Source organism: Balaenoptera physalus (genome assembly GCF_965194825.1).
Source record: "Balaenoptera physalus genome assembly, chromosome: 10".
NCBI lineage: Eukaryota > Metazoa > Chordata > Mammalia > Artiodactyla > Balaenopteridae > Balaenoptera > Balaenoptera physalus.
Genome location: NC_138889.1, coordinates 70,770,837 through 70,785,247, shown reverse-complemented (window position 1 = coordinate 70,785,247; position 14,411 = coordinate 70,770,837). Strand labels below are relative to the sequence as shown.

The 14,411-nt window shown below is 44.5% G+C and overlaps 1 protein-coding gene across 3 annotated transcripts in view; it reads left to right on the top strand.

The window, feature by feature from the left end:
- The window catches only part of LOC309667512 (uncharacterized protein), a 47,964-nt gene continuing 33,553 nt past the window's right edge, over positions 1-14,411 (top strand). For 2 of the 3 annotated variants that reach the window (XM_082476065.1, XM_082476064.1), the window contains exons 1-3: positions 1-1,358; positions 1,636-1,674; positions 13,711-13,870. In XM_082476065.1, the coding sequence (XP_082332191.1) occupies positions 1,314-1,358; positions 1,636-1,674; positions 13,711-13,870 (244 nt within the window). In that variant the 5' untranslated portion in view covers positions 1-1,313. Of the gene's footprint in view, positions 1,950-13,710; positions 13,871-14,411 lie in introns of all 3 variants that reach the window. The other variant, XM_082476063.1, reaches the window with a different exon arrangement.

Sequence of the window (14,411 nt, the reverse complement as noted above, 5' to 3'; positions counted from 1 at the left end):
CTTTCTCACCTACTCCTCTTTCCACAAATATTTATTGAGTACTTACTATGTGTCAGCCCAGGCATTGTCTTTGCCTTCCTGGAGCCTACATTATAGAAAAGAGAGAAAACCAACAAGCAAGCATATAAACTAATTGCAGCTTGTGATAAGTACAGTGAAATAAATACACAGTGGGGGGCTATGTAGAGAATACTGAAAAGGGTGTCCAGGAAGGGCCTCTTTCATTTAAGCTGAGACCTGTGAGGAACAGTGAACATGGAAGGATGGCGTGAGGCCGCTGCTCACGTGAGGCCCCGCTGGGGACCAGAGCTTTATGAACTGGTGGGAGAGTGGAAGAACCAGGACAGACATGGGCAGGGGCAGATCATGGGGGAACAAGGGGACAAGTAAGGAGGCTGACTTCATTCAGAGTGCTGTGGAAGCCTTCAGAAAGAGTCACACGAGGAGTGGCCTAATCTAACTTACACTTGGAGGAAACATGGAGTGGGCCATAGTCTTTCCAGCTCTTTGGAGGGAAGGATTGGAGACATGAGGAAACCTGGGAATTTACTTTTATCTTTCAGCGTCTTCCCGATAGAATGACCTTCTAATTAGGATTGATACTCTCCCTTCCACCAAAAGGATGAGAGTTACATTCTGCACCACTCAATAGCTATGTTTCAGAGAGAGAGGGTCTTGGGCATTGGTAATGAACCACATCGGCAGCAACGATAGAAAATCTTATTGAATGTTACCATGTGCATGTAATATGAATACTTATACATATGTTTTAATGCTCAACAATGCTCTAAGTAGTATATGATGATCATCATTTCACAGGTAAGGACAGAGAGGTTAATTAACTTGCCCAAAGTCACACAGCTGCTAAGACAAAAAAGAATAAAGAGACCATTTCCAAATAAACATGGTCAGGCTTTGTTTGTTTGTTTTGTTCCTTACTGTTTTCCATACTCATTGTGGAAAATTCAAATTGTACAAAACTATACAAATTAGAAAGCTAGGCTTCTCTATAATCCTGTCCCTAAGGTATGAAGTTGGTCTTTCACCACGGTCTTGCCCCCAGCAATGCTAATACTTCACACTGGCAATGCTGAAAAGCTCTTCAGTACCCAGGTCCTCTGAAGGGGCTACTTCTCTCTGAAGCTGGTTTAGAAACAGAGGGATACGGAGCCACTTTCTTACCATCTCTGCTACAGGCAGTGGACGCCAAACTGTTCTGGCTCCAAAAGAAGCCACACCCATTTGGGGTGAAAGAACTTTAGGGAGTTTACATCACTGCTTGGAGGGACAGGCCAAAAACAGCAGAGAGGACAATGCGCGATTCCCTACACCAACAACCCAACAAGAAGAGTTCAGAGGTGAAATATTGTTGTTTATTCCCCCTGATTTTCACATCTCATTAAGAGAGATCATTTGGGTTTCCTCTGTAACAAAAACTGCAACTTCAGCCAGAATATTAATCACAGCAAAATGATATTCTGGTGTCATTTTATAATTCTTAATAAAAGCTTGGAGGTGTTCAAATTTCTAAACCCTATGGTACAAAAGGCAGTTTTCCAAGCAGGGGTAGGCCACACTAACTGTTGAAGATGAAAACTAATTAGCATCCTGTGTGAACTATCTTGTCTTTTTTAGGACCGGAAATCAAATGGGAAGGGTTCCCTCCTGTTCCAAGTGAGTTCCAGAAGAATTACTCATGCTCCTTAACCTATGAGTCAGACAGGAGTCTAGGAGAGTGTTTCCAAAACAGGCCAACAATAAGATAAACAGAGCGATTGATATGTGACAGCCTGGAGAGGCAGGACTGCAGTTGGCCAAAGCAAGTGATGGAGTGTAGAGCAACAGGACAGTAAACCTGGGATGGCTGAGCTTCCCTAGAGAATCCATGGATAACTGGAGCTCAGCAAACCAACACAGAGCGTTTCCTGAAAATGAACGTCCACGAGGAGGTTTGTTTTCAGATCCTTTTTTCAGTTTCATTGACCTAGTATCTTGGAATTATAGCATCTTCCCCTCCACCCCCTGCCCGATGACTCAAGGGGCTGACTGCCATCACACTGAACTGCCTGGCTCTCTAAAAGCTTTGGCTATCATTGCGTTTTGACATCTCACAGCACAGGATATTAATCATTTTGGGACTCTGGGCCTGTTCCCGGTGTCCATATTTGCCATTTTTGACCTGCAGCCAGAAAAATAACTCCTAAATGACAAAGGCTTATCCCAAATTGAAATATAAAGTCATCGAAAAAGCTCAGCTTAGGAAATAACCCAGCATCAAGCTGGACTGTCTCCTGGGCACATAAAGGATAAGCTTCCTCTTTGCTCCCTCTAGGAAGGAGTCTGAAGCCAGGTTTTAGCTCTGTCTGAGCCTGTGAAGGGACTACGGGCATCTCTTGGGGGTGGTGGGAGAGCAGTGGTGTGCACGGGGCTTCATGAGGACACTGCCCCGCCCCCCTGGTTCCCGTCATCCCTAGAGAAAATGGCTGGTGGGTGTGTGGAGAGTCCACCCTACTGGGGAGGAAGAGCTAGAACCGGCTGATATTCTCCTCCATCCCCCATTAAGACCGCTGGGGCACAGAGGCCAGGCTGGGGTGAGGGGGGGGGGGGTGTCTCCTCCACACAGCCGTTAGAGTGATTCCTAAACACTGCTCTGATCACCTCCCTCCTCCTAAAGACCTTTGAGGGGACCCCCCCCCAGGAGAAATTCTAAAGTTCTTCATAGGCCATTCAAGGCCTTTCATTCCTTGACTCTCTGCCTAACTTTCAGCTTCATCACCAGCCACTCCCTGACCTTCTCACCACAAATGCCTGCTAGTTATTTCCTGAAAACACTGTGTACTCTCAGCTCTGCTTTCTTTATTCACGCTGCTGCTTCTACGTGGAAGGCCACCCCTCTACTGACTCTCTCCTACCCAGCCCCCCAACATCACCTCTTGTTGCAGGAGGGCTCCTATTCCCACCCCTCGCTGAGTGCATTGCTCCCGGATGCGTGTTTCTGTTGCATTATAGGTAGGCTCCCTTCTAACAGTTACTACCTGCCTGGGGTTGTCCCATGTGTCAGCCTTCCCCACTTGTCTGTGAGCTCCCTGAGGGCAGGCACTGTTTGCTGCATCTTTGGCTCTTGAAAAAATCAACAGTGTTTCATTGGATGAAGGAGAGTTTTGCATATCAGTTATTATCCTCTTTGCTATTCAGATAATGGCCAGGAGTTTTAAAATGCTGTACCCCAGCTCCATGATCTCCTTCCTTGTAACTTTTTGCAATTTCAATCTGACTTTCAGTAACAGTCAGCTTGCACCATGAAACTTATGGTATTCGGTTTCAAAGGGTAATGGTTTCAGGGTGCACTGATTTCTGTGTTTAATTGTTTAAGATAGAGACAGATAACACACCTATATTATACTCCAAACCTCTCTCTCCCTCTCTCTCTCTCCCACACACACAAACGCACCACAAAGATAGAAATTCCTAATGATACATGAATAAAGCTTACAGTACAAAATTCAGCATATAATAAAAATTTTAAAAAGCTGATAAGTTCACAGGTGTTTCCAGGTGTTCAGCGGAGCTAGGTGCATGGTGTTATTTTGGAAATTAACTTGTCTTCCATTCTTAAACAAGCCTTTTCTCTGCTCAGTGTTGTACATGCTGTTCTCTCTGCCTAAAAAGCCTCGGCCCCTCCCCCAACCCCTTTATTAATCGAGTGCCCTCATCCTCCAGGATTCAGCTTAAACATAACTGCCTTGGAAGGGTCTGCCTAGACCCAGCCTCCTCATAGTCTCCATTTTAGCACGGTCGGTATTTTCTTTGAAGCCCTTGCCAACTATTTTATTTTATTATTTTAGTTAAATGTATTTGATGTCTTCCTCTCCCATTAGACTGAAAGCAACTAGAAAGAAAGAGGATTCCTGTGGGTTTTCTTTATTATTGTGTCCAAAACACATAGCATGTGCTCAATAAATACTTTTGGGTGAATGAAGCCGCAGTTGACCCTTGGTATCCGCGGGGAATTGGTTCCAGGACCCGCTATGTATACCAAAATCCTCTGGATGCTCACGTCCTATAATTGCTTTCCGTATCCCCAGTTCCGCATCCGGGAATTCAACCAACCCGGGATAGTACACGATCCGCGGTTGGTTGAATCCAGGGAAGCGGAACCCGTGGATACAGAGGGCCAACTGTAGTCTTTTAAGCCAACATTCTGCTTGTAATTTGGGGGAGTTGATTTCATCAATTCAGTGACTTGTCTTGCCTGGTCAGTTCCCTGGCCTCACTCCCCCTTGTCTCCCAGGCGCCCTCTCCCTCATCCTGGGGGTGTCTTTCATCACCTTCTCCTCTTAACACATTCCTGTTCACGTCGAAGCACCTTGTCATACCTCACCTCCATTGTGACACTTTCCCCAGGCTGTTAGTTACTCCTGTTTCTGGGATCCTAAAACACTTTGACTTCTTCCACGTTTTCACATGTTTGTTTCTTTTACCACAAAATTAGAAAATGCTCCTAGAAAACTCAAGCAAGCATCAGAGAGGTGCATAAAGTCAAAAGCAAAATCCTCCCTTCCCATTCCCAGGTGGCCATTGGTATCACTGAGTTCTTTTCTCTGCATTTACAAACATACATTAACTCTTTTTTTAAAAAATAAAGAAAGGAAAGTAAAAAAAACGGATCATACAATAATACTATGGAGTGACATTTTTCAATTACTATCTCTCATTTTTCTTTTCACATTAGAAGATAACAACCTTGATCTTTCAGTGGATATTTTATTGGTCCATTGTGTGCTTGTACCATCATATAAAAAAATCAGTTTCTTGATAGCTATTTAGGTAGCGCCTATTCTTCTAAATTACAAGCAATACTGAGATAAATCCCTTTACACATTCGAGTGGCTATTTCTCTGTTATTGCACCAAATGGCATCCCATTTTGTATTTTGATAGCTACAGCCTGACTGTCTTCTAAAAAGGCAGTGCCCAGATACACTCCCATCCACGGCTGGTAAGAATGTCTGAATCTTCACAGCCATGACTGGATATTATCACTGTGTTTCTTCTTTGTTATCTCATTGGTCAAAAACTTCCCTGTCTTCAATTGTTGTTGAAGTTGTATAGTTTTTCATATTTAATCATCACCTGTGTCCTTTGTCTGAAAATGATTATTCACATCCATCGCTCATTTTCCTATATAAGTGTTCAATTTCATTTTTTACTCATTTGTAATGGCTTTTTAAAAAATTGCGGTAAAATACACATAACATAAAATTTGCCATCTTAACCATTTTTTAAGTGTGCAGTTCAGTGGCATTAAGTACATTCACATTGTTGTGCACCATCACCACCATCCATCTTCAAAACCCTTTTCATCTTGCAAAACTGAAACTCTGTACCCATTAAACAATAACTCTCCATCCCCCCTCTCACCAGTCCCTGGCAACCACCATTATCTTTTCTTTCTATGAATTTGACTACTGACATGGTTTTTAAAAGAGTATGCATGTTAACTTTTGTTTGTTAAAGAGGTTAAACATTTTTTCAAATTTTTAGTTTTAACTTTATAAAGTCTTGTCATTTAGAAGGTGCACATTTTTTTTTAAGCTTCACATTTTTATGTCAGTAAATATGAACATCATCTGCTTTATGGCTTTTGAGTTTTATGTTTTGCTTTGAAGAACTTCCTCACCCTGAAATAATCAAGTATTTTCCTGATTTCTTCTGGTAATAAAAGTACTCTGGTCATACCTATATCTCAGCAGTTCTCCTTTTTATTCTAATTAATATAAATGACTAGCATTGATGAGAACTGTTAAGTTCATTTCATGTTATTATCTTGTTTAGTCTTCATACCAAGGCAATGAGGTGGGTCCTATTGTTATCTCCATTTAATGATGAGAAAATTGAGGTTTAGAGAGTTCGAATAACTTGTCTACTTCAAGTGGCAAGTGGCAAAGCTGTGATCTGAACCTGAGCTATCTGACTGCATCCTAACCATGAAACTATGAATCTGTTTTCTCTGTTAAATGGTGCTCCTCTAGGGTGAGAACTGTGTCTTATCTGTATTCTGACTCGAGCACATAGGTCCTCAACAATTGTTTTTAGAGTGAATTAATCCCTGTTACTTAAACTCAGCATCCAGAGCACAACCTCAGATACTGCTATTCCTATCGCTTCCTTCGCTATCTCACTCCTTAACGAATTCAGTCTTGACCTTCCTTCTAAGCCCAAAGAGCTTCTGCTTTTGCCTGGGAATGAGCTTCCCTGGGTGGTCAGTGATCTCCTCAAGCATTACTACCACTGTTGCAAGGGAACTGAACTGCCTTGTCAAGACCCTGCTCCCTTCACAGAGTTCTCCCCTGGGGCCACTCATGCTCCACCTCTCTGTGCTCTTTCTTCTTGGGGAAGCGATAAGCATATGACTTCCTCGCCAGCTCATAGGCCAGAGTCCTATCATTGTCCTTCAATGGATTTCCCTCTTCTGGAGTCCACTCCATCCATTTAGCATTCCCTCGTGCCAAGACTTACTGACTTCTGGGCAGGTCCCACTCCTTCTTCAAGAATTTCCCCACCAGGCTCATGGTCTTCCCCTCTCCAGCTCCCATTGCCTCCCTTAAAGATTCCCACCCTCATATTGATGATCTTTCCACTGTGCTGGCTTCAAACCCTCCATTTTCACAATCAAAAATCCTTCCTCTCCTAACGTCTGTAACATCAGCCCAGTCCTGACCCCAGATTCAGTCATTGCAAAGATGCTGCTCTTTGTCTGGCTCTCTTGTCTTTCTGCTGCAGCCTCCCCGTTCACCCTCCTTGCCAACTTCTGGGCCTGACCAAACCCCTTCTATTGTCTCCACTCCTCCATGTTGCTGGGGAAGTTCAGGGAAGCAAGCTGTTTGGATCCATTCCAAATTCCTCTGGTGCAGCTTCAGAAGGATCCTCTCCGCTGCTTGGTCAGCCTCCCATCACCTGCACCTCGCTTCCTCTTCCACTCGCTAGCATGTCTTCTAAACCTTCCCATCTCCTAGAGCTGAGCGCCACTTCCCAAAGATGTCTGTGTCTCCTCCTTGACTGTGGAGGCCATCTCACTGGAGCTCTCACCACCTCCCTGCACTCCTCCACGTTCCCTTCTTTCCCATCTCAGAGGGAAAAATCTTTCTCTTCCCCTTCATCTTTTAGGATGCTTATGAAGAATAATGGGAAAATATGAGCTTTGAAAACTGACAACCTTGGGCTTGAATTCCAGCTCAGTTATCAAGTAGTTTTGTGTCCTGGAATAATCTATTTAATGTTTCAGGTCTTACTTTCCTTGCACCTTGGTGGGCGTGAACATAGTATCTGCCTCAAAGGGATTTGTAGAGAGGCCGGCATGGCCTGATGCACATGAAGCATGTGGCATCTGCCCAGACTTTCTGAGTCTTCTCCCCCCACTCCCATATCCAGCTTCTCCACCTGAGTCCCCAATCCCGTTCCCTTTCTCTTCAGGTACTTTGCCCCATCAATTATCTCCTACTTGTTTTTAAATATTTTGTCTTTCCCTTTGACTAAATATTTTCTGTTGACATAAAAATGTGAAGTTCTCCTTTACCCCCAAATTCCTTTCTGTGATTCTGCTAACAATTCCAGCCTGCGTTCTCCCTCCCTTCTTAATTTTATCTCTTGAGAGAGTAGTCTACACTAGCCGATTCTGTTTCTCTCCCACCCACACTCTCCTTCATCCTTTGCTGTCAGGCCTCAACACCTCGCCTCCCTCTCTCATCACTGTACTTAAATAGGGTTCCTAAAGCCATGATAATCTAGGCCCTTGGATTCTTGGTTTTCCTTGATCTTCAGCCTGCCATACTCATCTGCAGCACTGGACCGTGCCAATGCCCTGCTTCTGCTTGAGAAATCTGCCTTGACTATAAGTCATTGTACGAGTTTGGTTCTCCTCCTACCTCTCTTTCTACTCTTTCAGTTCATTCATTCAGCATTTTTAAAATTGTGCATCTATTATGAACCACAACTGTGCTAGGTGCTGGGGACACAGTGGTGAATTATACAGGCATCGTCACTGGTCCACTGGCCCCTGAAGTGTATGGTCTAAGAGGGCAGACATCAGACAAACAGTCATCTGTTTTCTCTGTCTCAGTTACCTGTTGCATCCGTGTGTGTGTGTGTGTGTGTGTGTGTGTGTGTGTTCACCTATTTGCAAGAATGTTACAAAAGCATATAACAGGGAGGAAGACTGAGAGAGGGGAAGCCAAGGAAGGACAGTTTGAGGAAGTGATATTTAAGCTGAGATCTGCAGGATGAATAAGTGTTAGCTGGGTGAGGAGTGGAGAGTTTGGAGGGGTGGCTTCCAGGAAAAAAGAAGGAAAGCTGTGAAGGCTCTGAGGCGAGAAGGTGTTTGGCAAATTCAAGAAACTGAAAGCAGGCCAGTATAGCTGAAGGTGGTGGGGAGATGAGGTAGGAGCCCTGAACAAAGATCATGCAGGGTCTTGTGAGGCATGGAGAAGGTTTGGGATTTACTCCCAAGAACAATGGGCAGCTACTGAAAACCTCTCTTCCCCTGCCTGTTTCCTCATTTTGGGTGTGCCTCACAGATGGGTTTGGTGCTCTGCTCTGCTCTTGGCCCATTCAGTCTTATGGCTGAGTAATCACTACTCTGTGGTTGATTCCTAAATCCTAATACCCTCCTGAATTCCAGTCCTTTTCCCAGCTACCATCTAAGATTATATACTGGGGTCTCTTTCTGATACTGCAGATTAAATGTTAGAAATTAACCTCATTTTTCTTTTCAAAATCCTTCCTTCTCCTGTATTTCCCATCTTGGTCAATTGCTCCACTGGCCTCCCATTAACCCAGGTTGGAAATGCTGGTGTCTTCTTGACTTCCCCCTTTTTTTCACTCATTCATTTATGTTGAGGATACAGCAGGGACCCAAACTGATGGAACTTGCATTCTGTGGAGACACCCAACAATAAACACGTTGGGACTTTCCTGGTGGTCCAGTGGTTAAGGCCCTGCGCTCCCAATGCAGGGGGCCCGGGTTCGATCCCTGGTCAGGAAACTAGATCCTGCATGCCACAACTAGGAGCCCGCATGCCGCAACTAAAGATCCCACATGTTGCAACTAAAGATCCTGCGTGCCGCAACTAAGACCCAGCGCAGACAAATAAATACATAAATATTTTTTAAAAAACAATAAACACATCAACATGTATTATAATGTCAGTTAGTAAATGCTATCAATAAAAATAAAGCAGATAGAAAGTGAGGGGTGGAGATGCTGCTTATTTTCATCAGAGGAGGTCTCTTTGAGGAAGTAGATTTGAGCAGAGGCCAGAATGAGATGAAGGAACAAGCCATGTGGATATTTGGGAAAGAATGTACCAGGCAGAGGGAATAGCAAATGCAAGGTCCAGGGGTGGGAGCATGCTTGAGGAGTAACAAAAAGATCAGTGGCTGGAACGCATCAAGTGACAGGTTGAAAGTAAAGAGATGAAGCCAGAGAAGCGGCACATACAGACTGTGCTGTAAAGAATGGAAAGGGGTTTGGAATTTAGTTCTAAGTGTGATGAGAAGCCTTTGGAAGGTTTTGATCAGAAAAGTGACATGATCTGATATACAAAGACCAAAGGGTCCCTCTGGCTGCTGTGAGAAGAATAGACTATAGGGGGCAAAGTGAAGACCACATAGTAATCCACATCCTCTCCATATCACAGGGTCTTGCCCACATCCATCCCTCTCTCCCACCTTTATAACCACTACCCTAAGCTAACCCCCTCCATCTCATACCGGAATTGTTGTTGGGATCTCATAAATGATCTTCCTGCCTGCTTCCAGAGCAAGCCTTTCCCTTGGTCAAGCCTTCAGTGGTTCCGCACCCCATAGAAATGAAGTACAACTACTTCAGTCTTTTTATTTATTTATTTACTTTTGGCTGCGTTGGGTCTTCGTTGCTGCTCACAGGCTTTCTCTAGTTGTGGTGAGCGGGGGCTACTCTTCGTTGCAGTGCGCGGGCTTCTCATTGCAGTGGCTTCTCTTGTTGCAGAGCAGGGGCTCTAGGCACCGGACTTCAGTAGTTGTGGCACACGGGCTCAGCAGTTGTAGCTCGTGGGCTCTAGAGTACAGGCTCAGTAGTTGTGGCGCACAGGTTTCATTGCTCCACGGCGTGTGGGATCTTCCTGGAACAGGGCTCGAACCCGTGTCCCCTGCATTGGCAGGTGGATTCTTAACCACTGCGGTACCAGGGATACCCAACTTCTTCAGTCATATTCAAGGCCCCTCTTGTCTCCCAGCCTTATCACTCACTGCTGCCTTTCACATACCCCATGCTAAAGTCACAGAGAACCACTCAGTTTCCCATGTAAGCTTCTTGCCTTCCCATCTCCAAGTTTTTGCCTAACTTGTTCCATCTTCTCATGAAGGATTCTCTCACCATCATCCATCTCTGTATATTCCAGATTTCCTGACTCTTTCCTGATCATCCCAGGCATCAGGGATTCTTCTTGCATTTGGACTCTTACACCTTTCCAATGACACTAGTTATTCTCTACGTGGTTATAACTCTTTATTGTACACATCTTATCTTCCTCACTAAATCATAAATTCCTAGAGGTCAGGGTCCAACTCGGATATATATCTGGGTGCTTTCCATCCACAGGGCCTAGCCCAATGCTCACAGTGAGTACACCACAGATATTTGTCCAATGAGTGAGTTGCTGGCATCAGAGTATTTAAACAGTCTATTTGGAGAGACACAACCAAGTCTTAAACCCATGCAAGTGAATAATATGACAGTATATAATGGAGGGATAAATCAGGTGGCACATAGTCTATGGACCAGAGGAATCTAGAAGGGAGGTCAGTAGGCAGTGGACTGGTCAGGGAAGACCTGATAACAACTGATGCTTCTGGAGTGTTTATCACGTGCTGGGGTCTGGGCTGAATGCTTTACATGCATTACCTCACTCTTCTCATCTACCTTGTGCTACAGGCACTTACATGTAAGTAAATGCCTCACCTACAGATGGGGAAACTGAGGTAGGAAGGTGAAGTAATTTCCCTGAAGTCACAGTGTTATAAAATCTGCAGACTTGTGATTTGAACCCATGCCTGTCTAATTGGTTAACCTATAGCAATCCTAACCTATAGAAAACCCCAGTACTCACACAAAGGAAAGGCTCAGCTGTGAAAACAGGGTTTGCATTTTATTTCCTGTCTCATTCCAAAATGGGTCTAAAGCAGCTAAATATGAGATGAGCTATGCCTGAGAAGATGACTAGGAGTTAAGGCTGAGGTAGGTGTTTCAGGTTAGGAAAGCAGCTATTTGTGGACTCTAAGGCAGACTTGTTCCCGGGTAGCAGCAGTGAGCTGACTAAATTGGTGGATATATCTGGAGGCTGGTTGGGTGGGTAAGTGGATACAGTGTGTGGAGGGCATTCAATGCCAGGGAGCATTGTTGAGTGTTGATGTGTTAGAACACAAGGAGAGGTTGAAGGGTGTATGAGCTGGTCAGGACATAACTCCATTCAAAGAACATTCACTGGGACAGATTTTGCACTAAGCAGATGAATGGAACTGTAGGATTTCCCTGAGTAAGCCCTTGCTCTCAAACAGCTAACAGTCTTCTGGGAGAAACAGCCCATAGGATGCAAACAAAGCACAGTGGAGACCGAGCTGGGAAAGAAGCGTTTTAATGAAGGATCTGGGGTACTTTCTAGGGCTGTGGCATTTGGAACAGGCCTTGCAGATGAGTGGGGTTGGAAGAATAGAAGAGGGTGGCCACTTCTGGGACTGGGGGAAGGTGGTTTTTAGAGAGCATTACCCTGATAATCATATACAGGCTGGACCAATGAGCAGTCTCTAACACATTTCTGAGGAAGAGATGCACTTTGGGCCAAAAATCCATCTGCACAGGGAGCAGTACCGTGAAAAAGACTTAGGGGTCTTAGCAGTCAGCAAGTTCAAAGACAGAACAGAGCTGCTTAACAGTCAAAGGAGCTAAAGTAATCTGCAGCTGCCTTAAAAGATGGTCAGTGTTGCATACCCAGCTCCAGAGTATATCCTGAGAATTTTGTCAATTTGGGGGCCAAGCTCTACACCAGCAGTTCACAACTGGGGGTGATTTTGACCTTCAGGGGACATTGGGCAAAGTCTGGAGACATTTTTGGTTGTCACACTGGGAGGGAATTCTACTGACATCTAGTGGGTAGAATCCAGGGATTCTGCTAAACATCCTACACTGCACAGGACGGCTCCTTCCCCTGCCCCCTCACAATAAAGAATTATCCAAACCAGCTATCAGTCCTCTAATTGACAGAGGACTGATACCTGGTCTGGAGGATGCTCTAGAGGATGAAGCAACCAGGGCGTGGTTAGTGGTAGGGACAGTTTTTACAACAGTGTCACTAGGAGCAGCTGAAGAACCTGGGAATATTTACACTAGAGGAGATTTAAGGGCCTGAGAAATATCTTAGAGCAGCAAAAAGAACTGAACTGTCCAGAGCAACTGCCCAAATTTCCACCATCGCTCACCCTAACTATTGCAATGGGAGTCCAACCAGACCCAATGTTGGAAATTTAAGAAAGTCATTGTAATAGCAAACACTTACAGCATTTACCGTATTTCAGGCACTCTCCTAAGAGCTATACATATACCAACATATTTAATTGTCACAACAAACCCATCACACTTATTTTACAAACAGAGAGACTGAGTCACAGAGAAAAGGGTAGGTGATTTGCTTAAGATCACAAAGCTTAGCAAGCAGCAGAGCCAGAATTTGAACCCAGGCAGCTGTACTCTTAACCACTGTGCAGTGTTGCTATGCTGCATTGGAGAGAATCAGATCTGGGCTCAAATCCCAGCCTTACCACTTAATAGCTGTGTAACAACTGGCATGCTACTTAACCTCTCTGCGCCACAGTTTCTTCATCCTGCAGAATAGGGGTAGTAAGATGATAAATAGTTATCAGTTCTTCCAAACAGTGATGAATGTAGTTCTCACAGCAACTCAAGGACAGGCATATTTATTACTCTTATTTTATACACATGAGGATTTTATGGCTTAGAGAGGTTGAATGACTTGCTCAGGGTCACACAGAGAGGAAGAGGAGAGTTAGGATTTAAATCCACATTTGTCTGACTCCAGAACCTGTTTTTAACTACAAAGCCATTACATTTGCAAGTGTGTGGTGAAGGGAGCATGACAAAGCATATAAAATTTCCTGGAACATAGTAAGCAATCAATGATAGCTATTTATTATTGTATTAGTAATCATAGTTGTTATCTTCATGACCAGAATGCACAATCATGTGCACAGATGGCAATGTACTATTCTAGCCAAAAGAACAAGATCAGCAGAAAATGAATGATGCAGTGGCTTATGTGCAGATCACAACCCCTCAGCCAGCTATTCCATAATCTTGAGCTTTAGCCTCTCCAGTAAAGTGGTGTCACGTTTGATTCATTTGTCCTGCTCTCAGCACAGTCTACTATTCATAGAACAGGAGTGGGAAGAGAAGGGACAGTGTGAGGCTAATTTAATGTCAAGGTTTCATAGCCCATATATTTCATAGTCATAATAAAAAAAGAGGAACGTAGTGCCTTGTGCAAAATGGGAAAAGGCACCACATACTCACATACTGCACTGTGAATAAAACCACAGCTCACGGGATGGTTAATTCTACCCGGGAAGGATTTTGTTTTTAAACAACTGCCTGATTTCACTGTAGGGAATGCTGTGTGAGTGCTTTCTACAGAGAGAGGGTGGCATCTGCCTGCCTGGAGGGCTGGCAGCACACAGAATCTGCCTGCAATGGATTCTTAAACATGGAGTCGTGGCTAATGGGATGTCAGACAGGAAGAGACTGAGAGCTGCTTGCAGTGATGGAGGTAGGTACCGAGGGCAATGGGAGCTCTGGGCAGGGGGCCACCAACTGCCTAGGCGGGGGAGAATGATCAGAGAAAGTTTCATAGGGAGGGGATATTTGAGTTGGATCTTGAAGGATGAATAGGAGTTTGTCTGGTGGAGAAAGGGGGAAGGTATACAGACCAGAGGACAACAGCACTGCAAAAGGTCTGTGACCTGGGAGCACGTGACCACTCCTGAAATACCTCATGGATGATTGTGGCAGAAGCTCAGGGAGAGAGGGCGTGCAGTGAGGGAGATAAGGCTGGAAATGTGGGATGGAGTCAGCTCATAAAGAGCCTACAGCCCTACAAAGGCTTCTGGACAGCGTGGTATAATGGAAAGGATTTCTGGCAGTGCAGTATGAGGAGAAATGTCCTGGGGTTTGGAGTGAATTGACTCTGAGTTCCATTACTTGTTGGCTATATGACTGAGGACAAATTACTTTACCTCTCTGAGTCTCAGCATCCATGTTTATAAGATGGGGACATAACGCCTGCCCCAGAGGGCTGTTGATAGGATGAA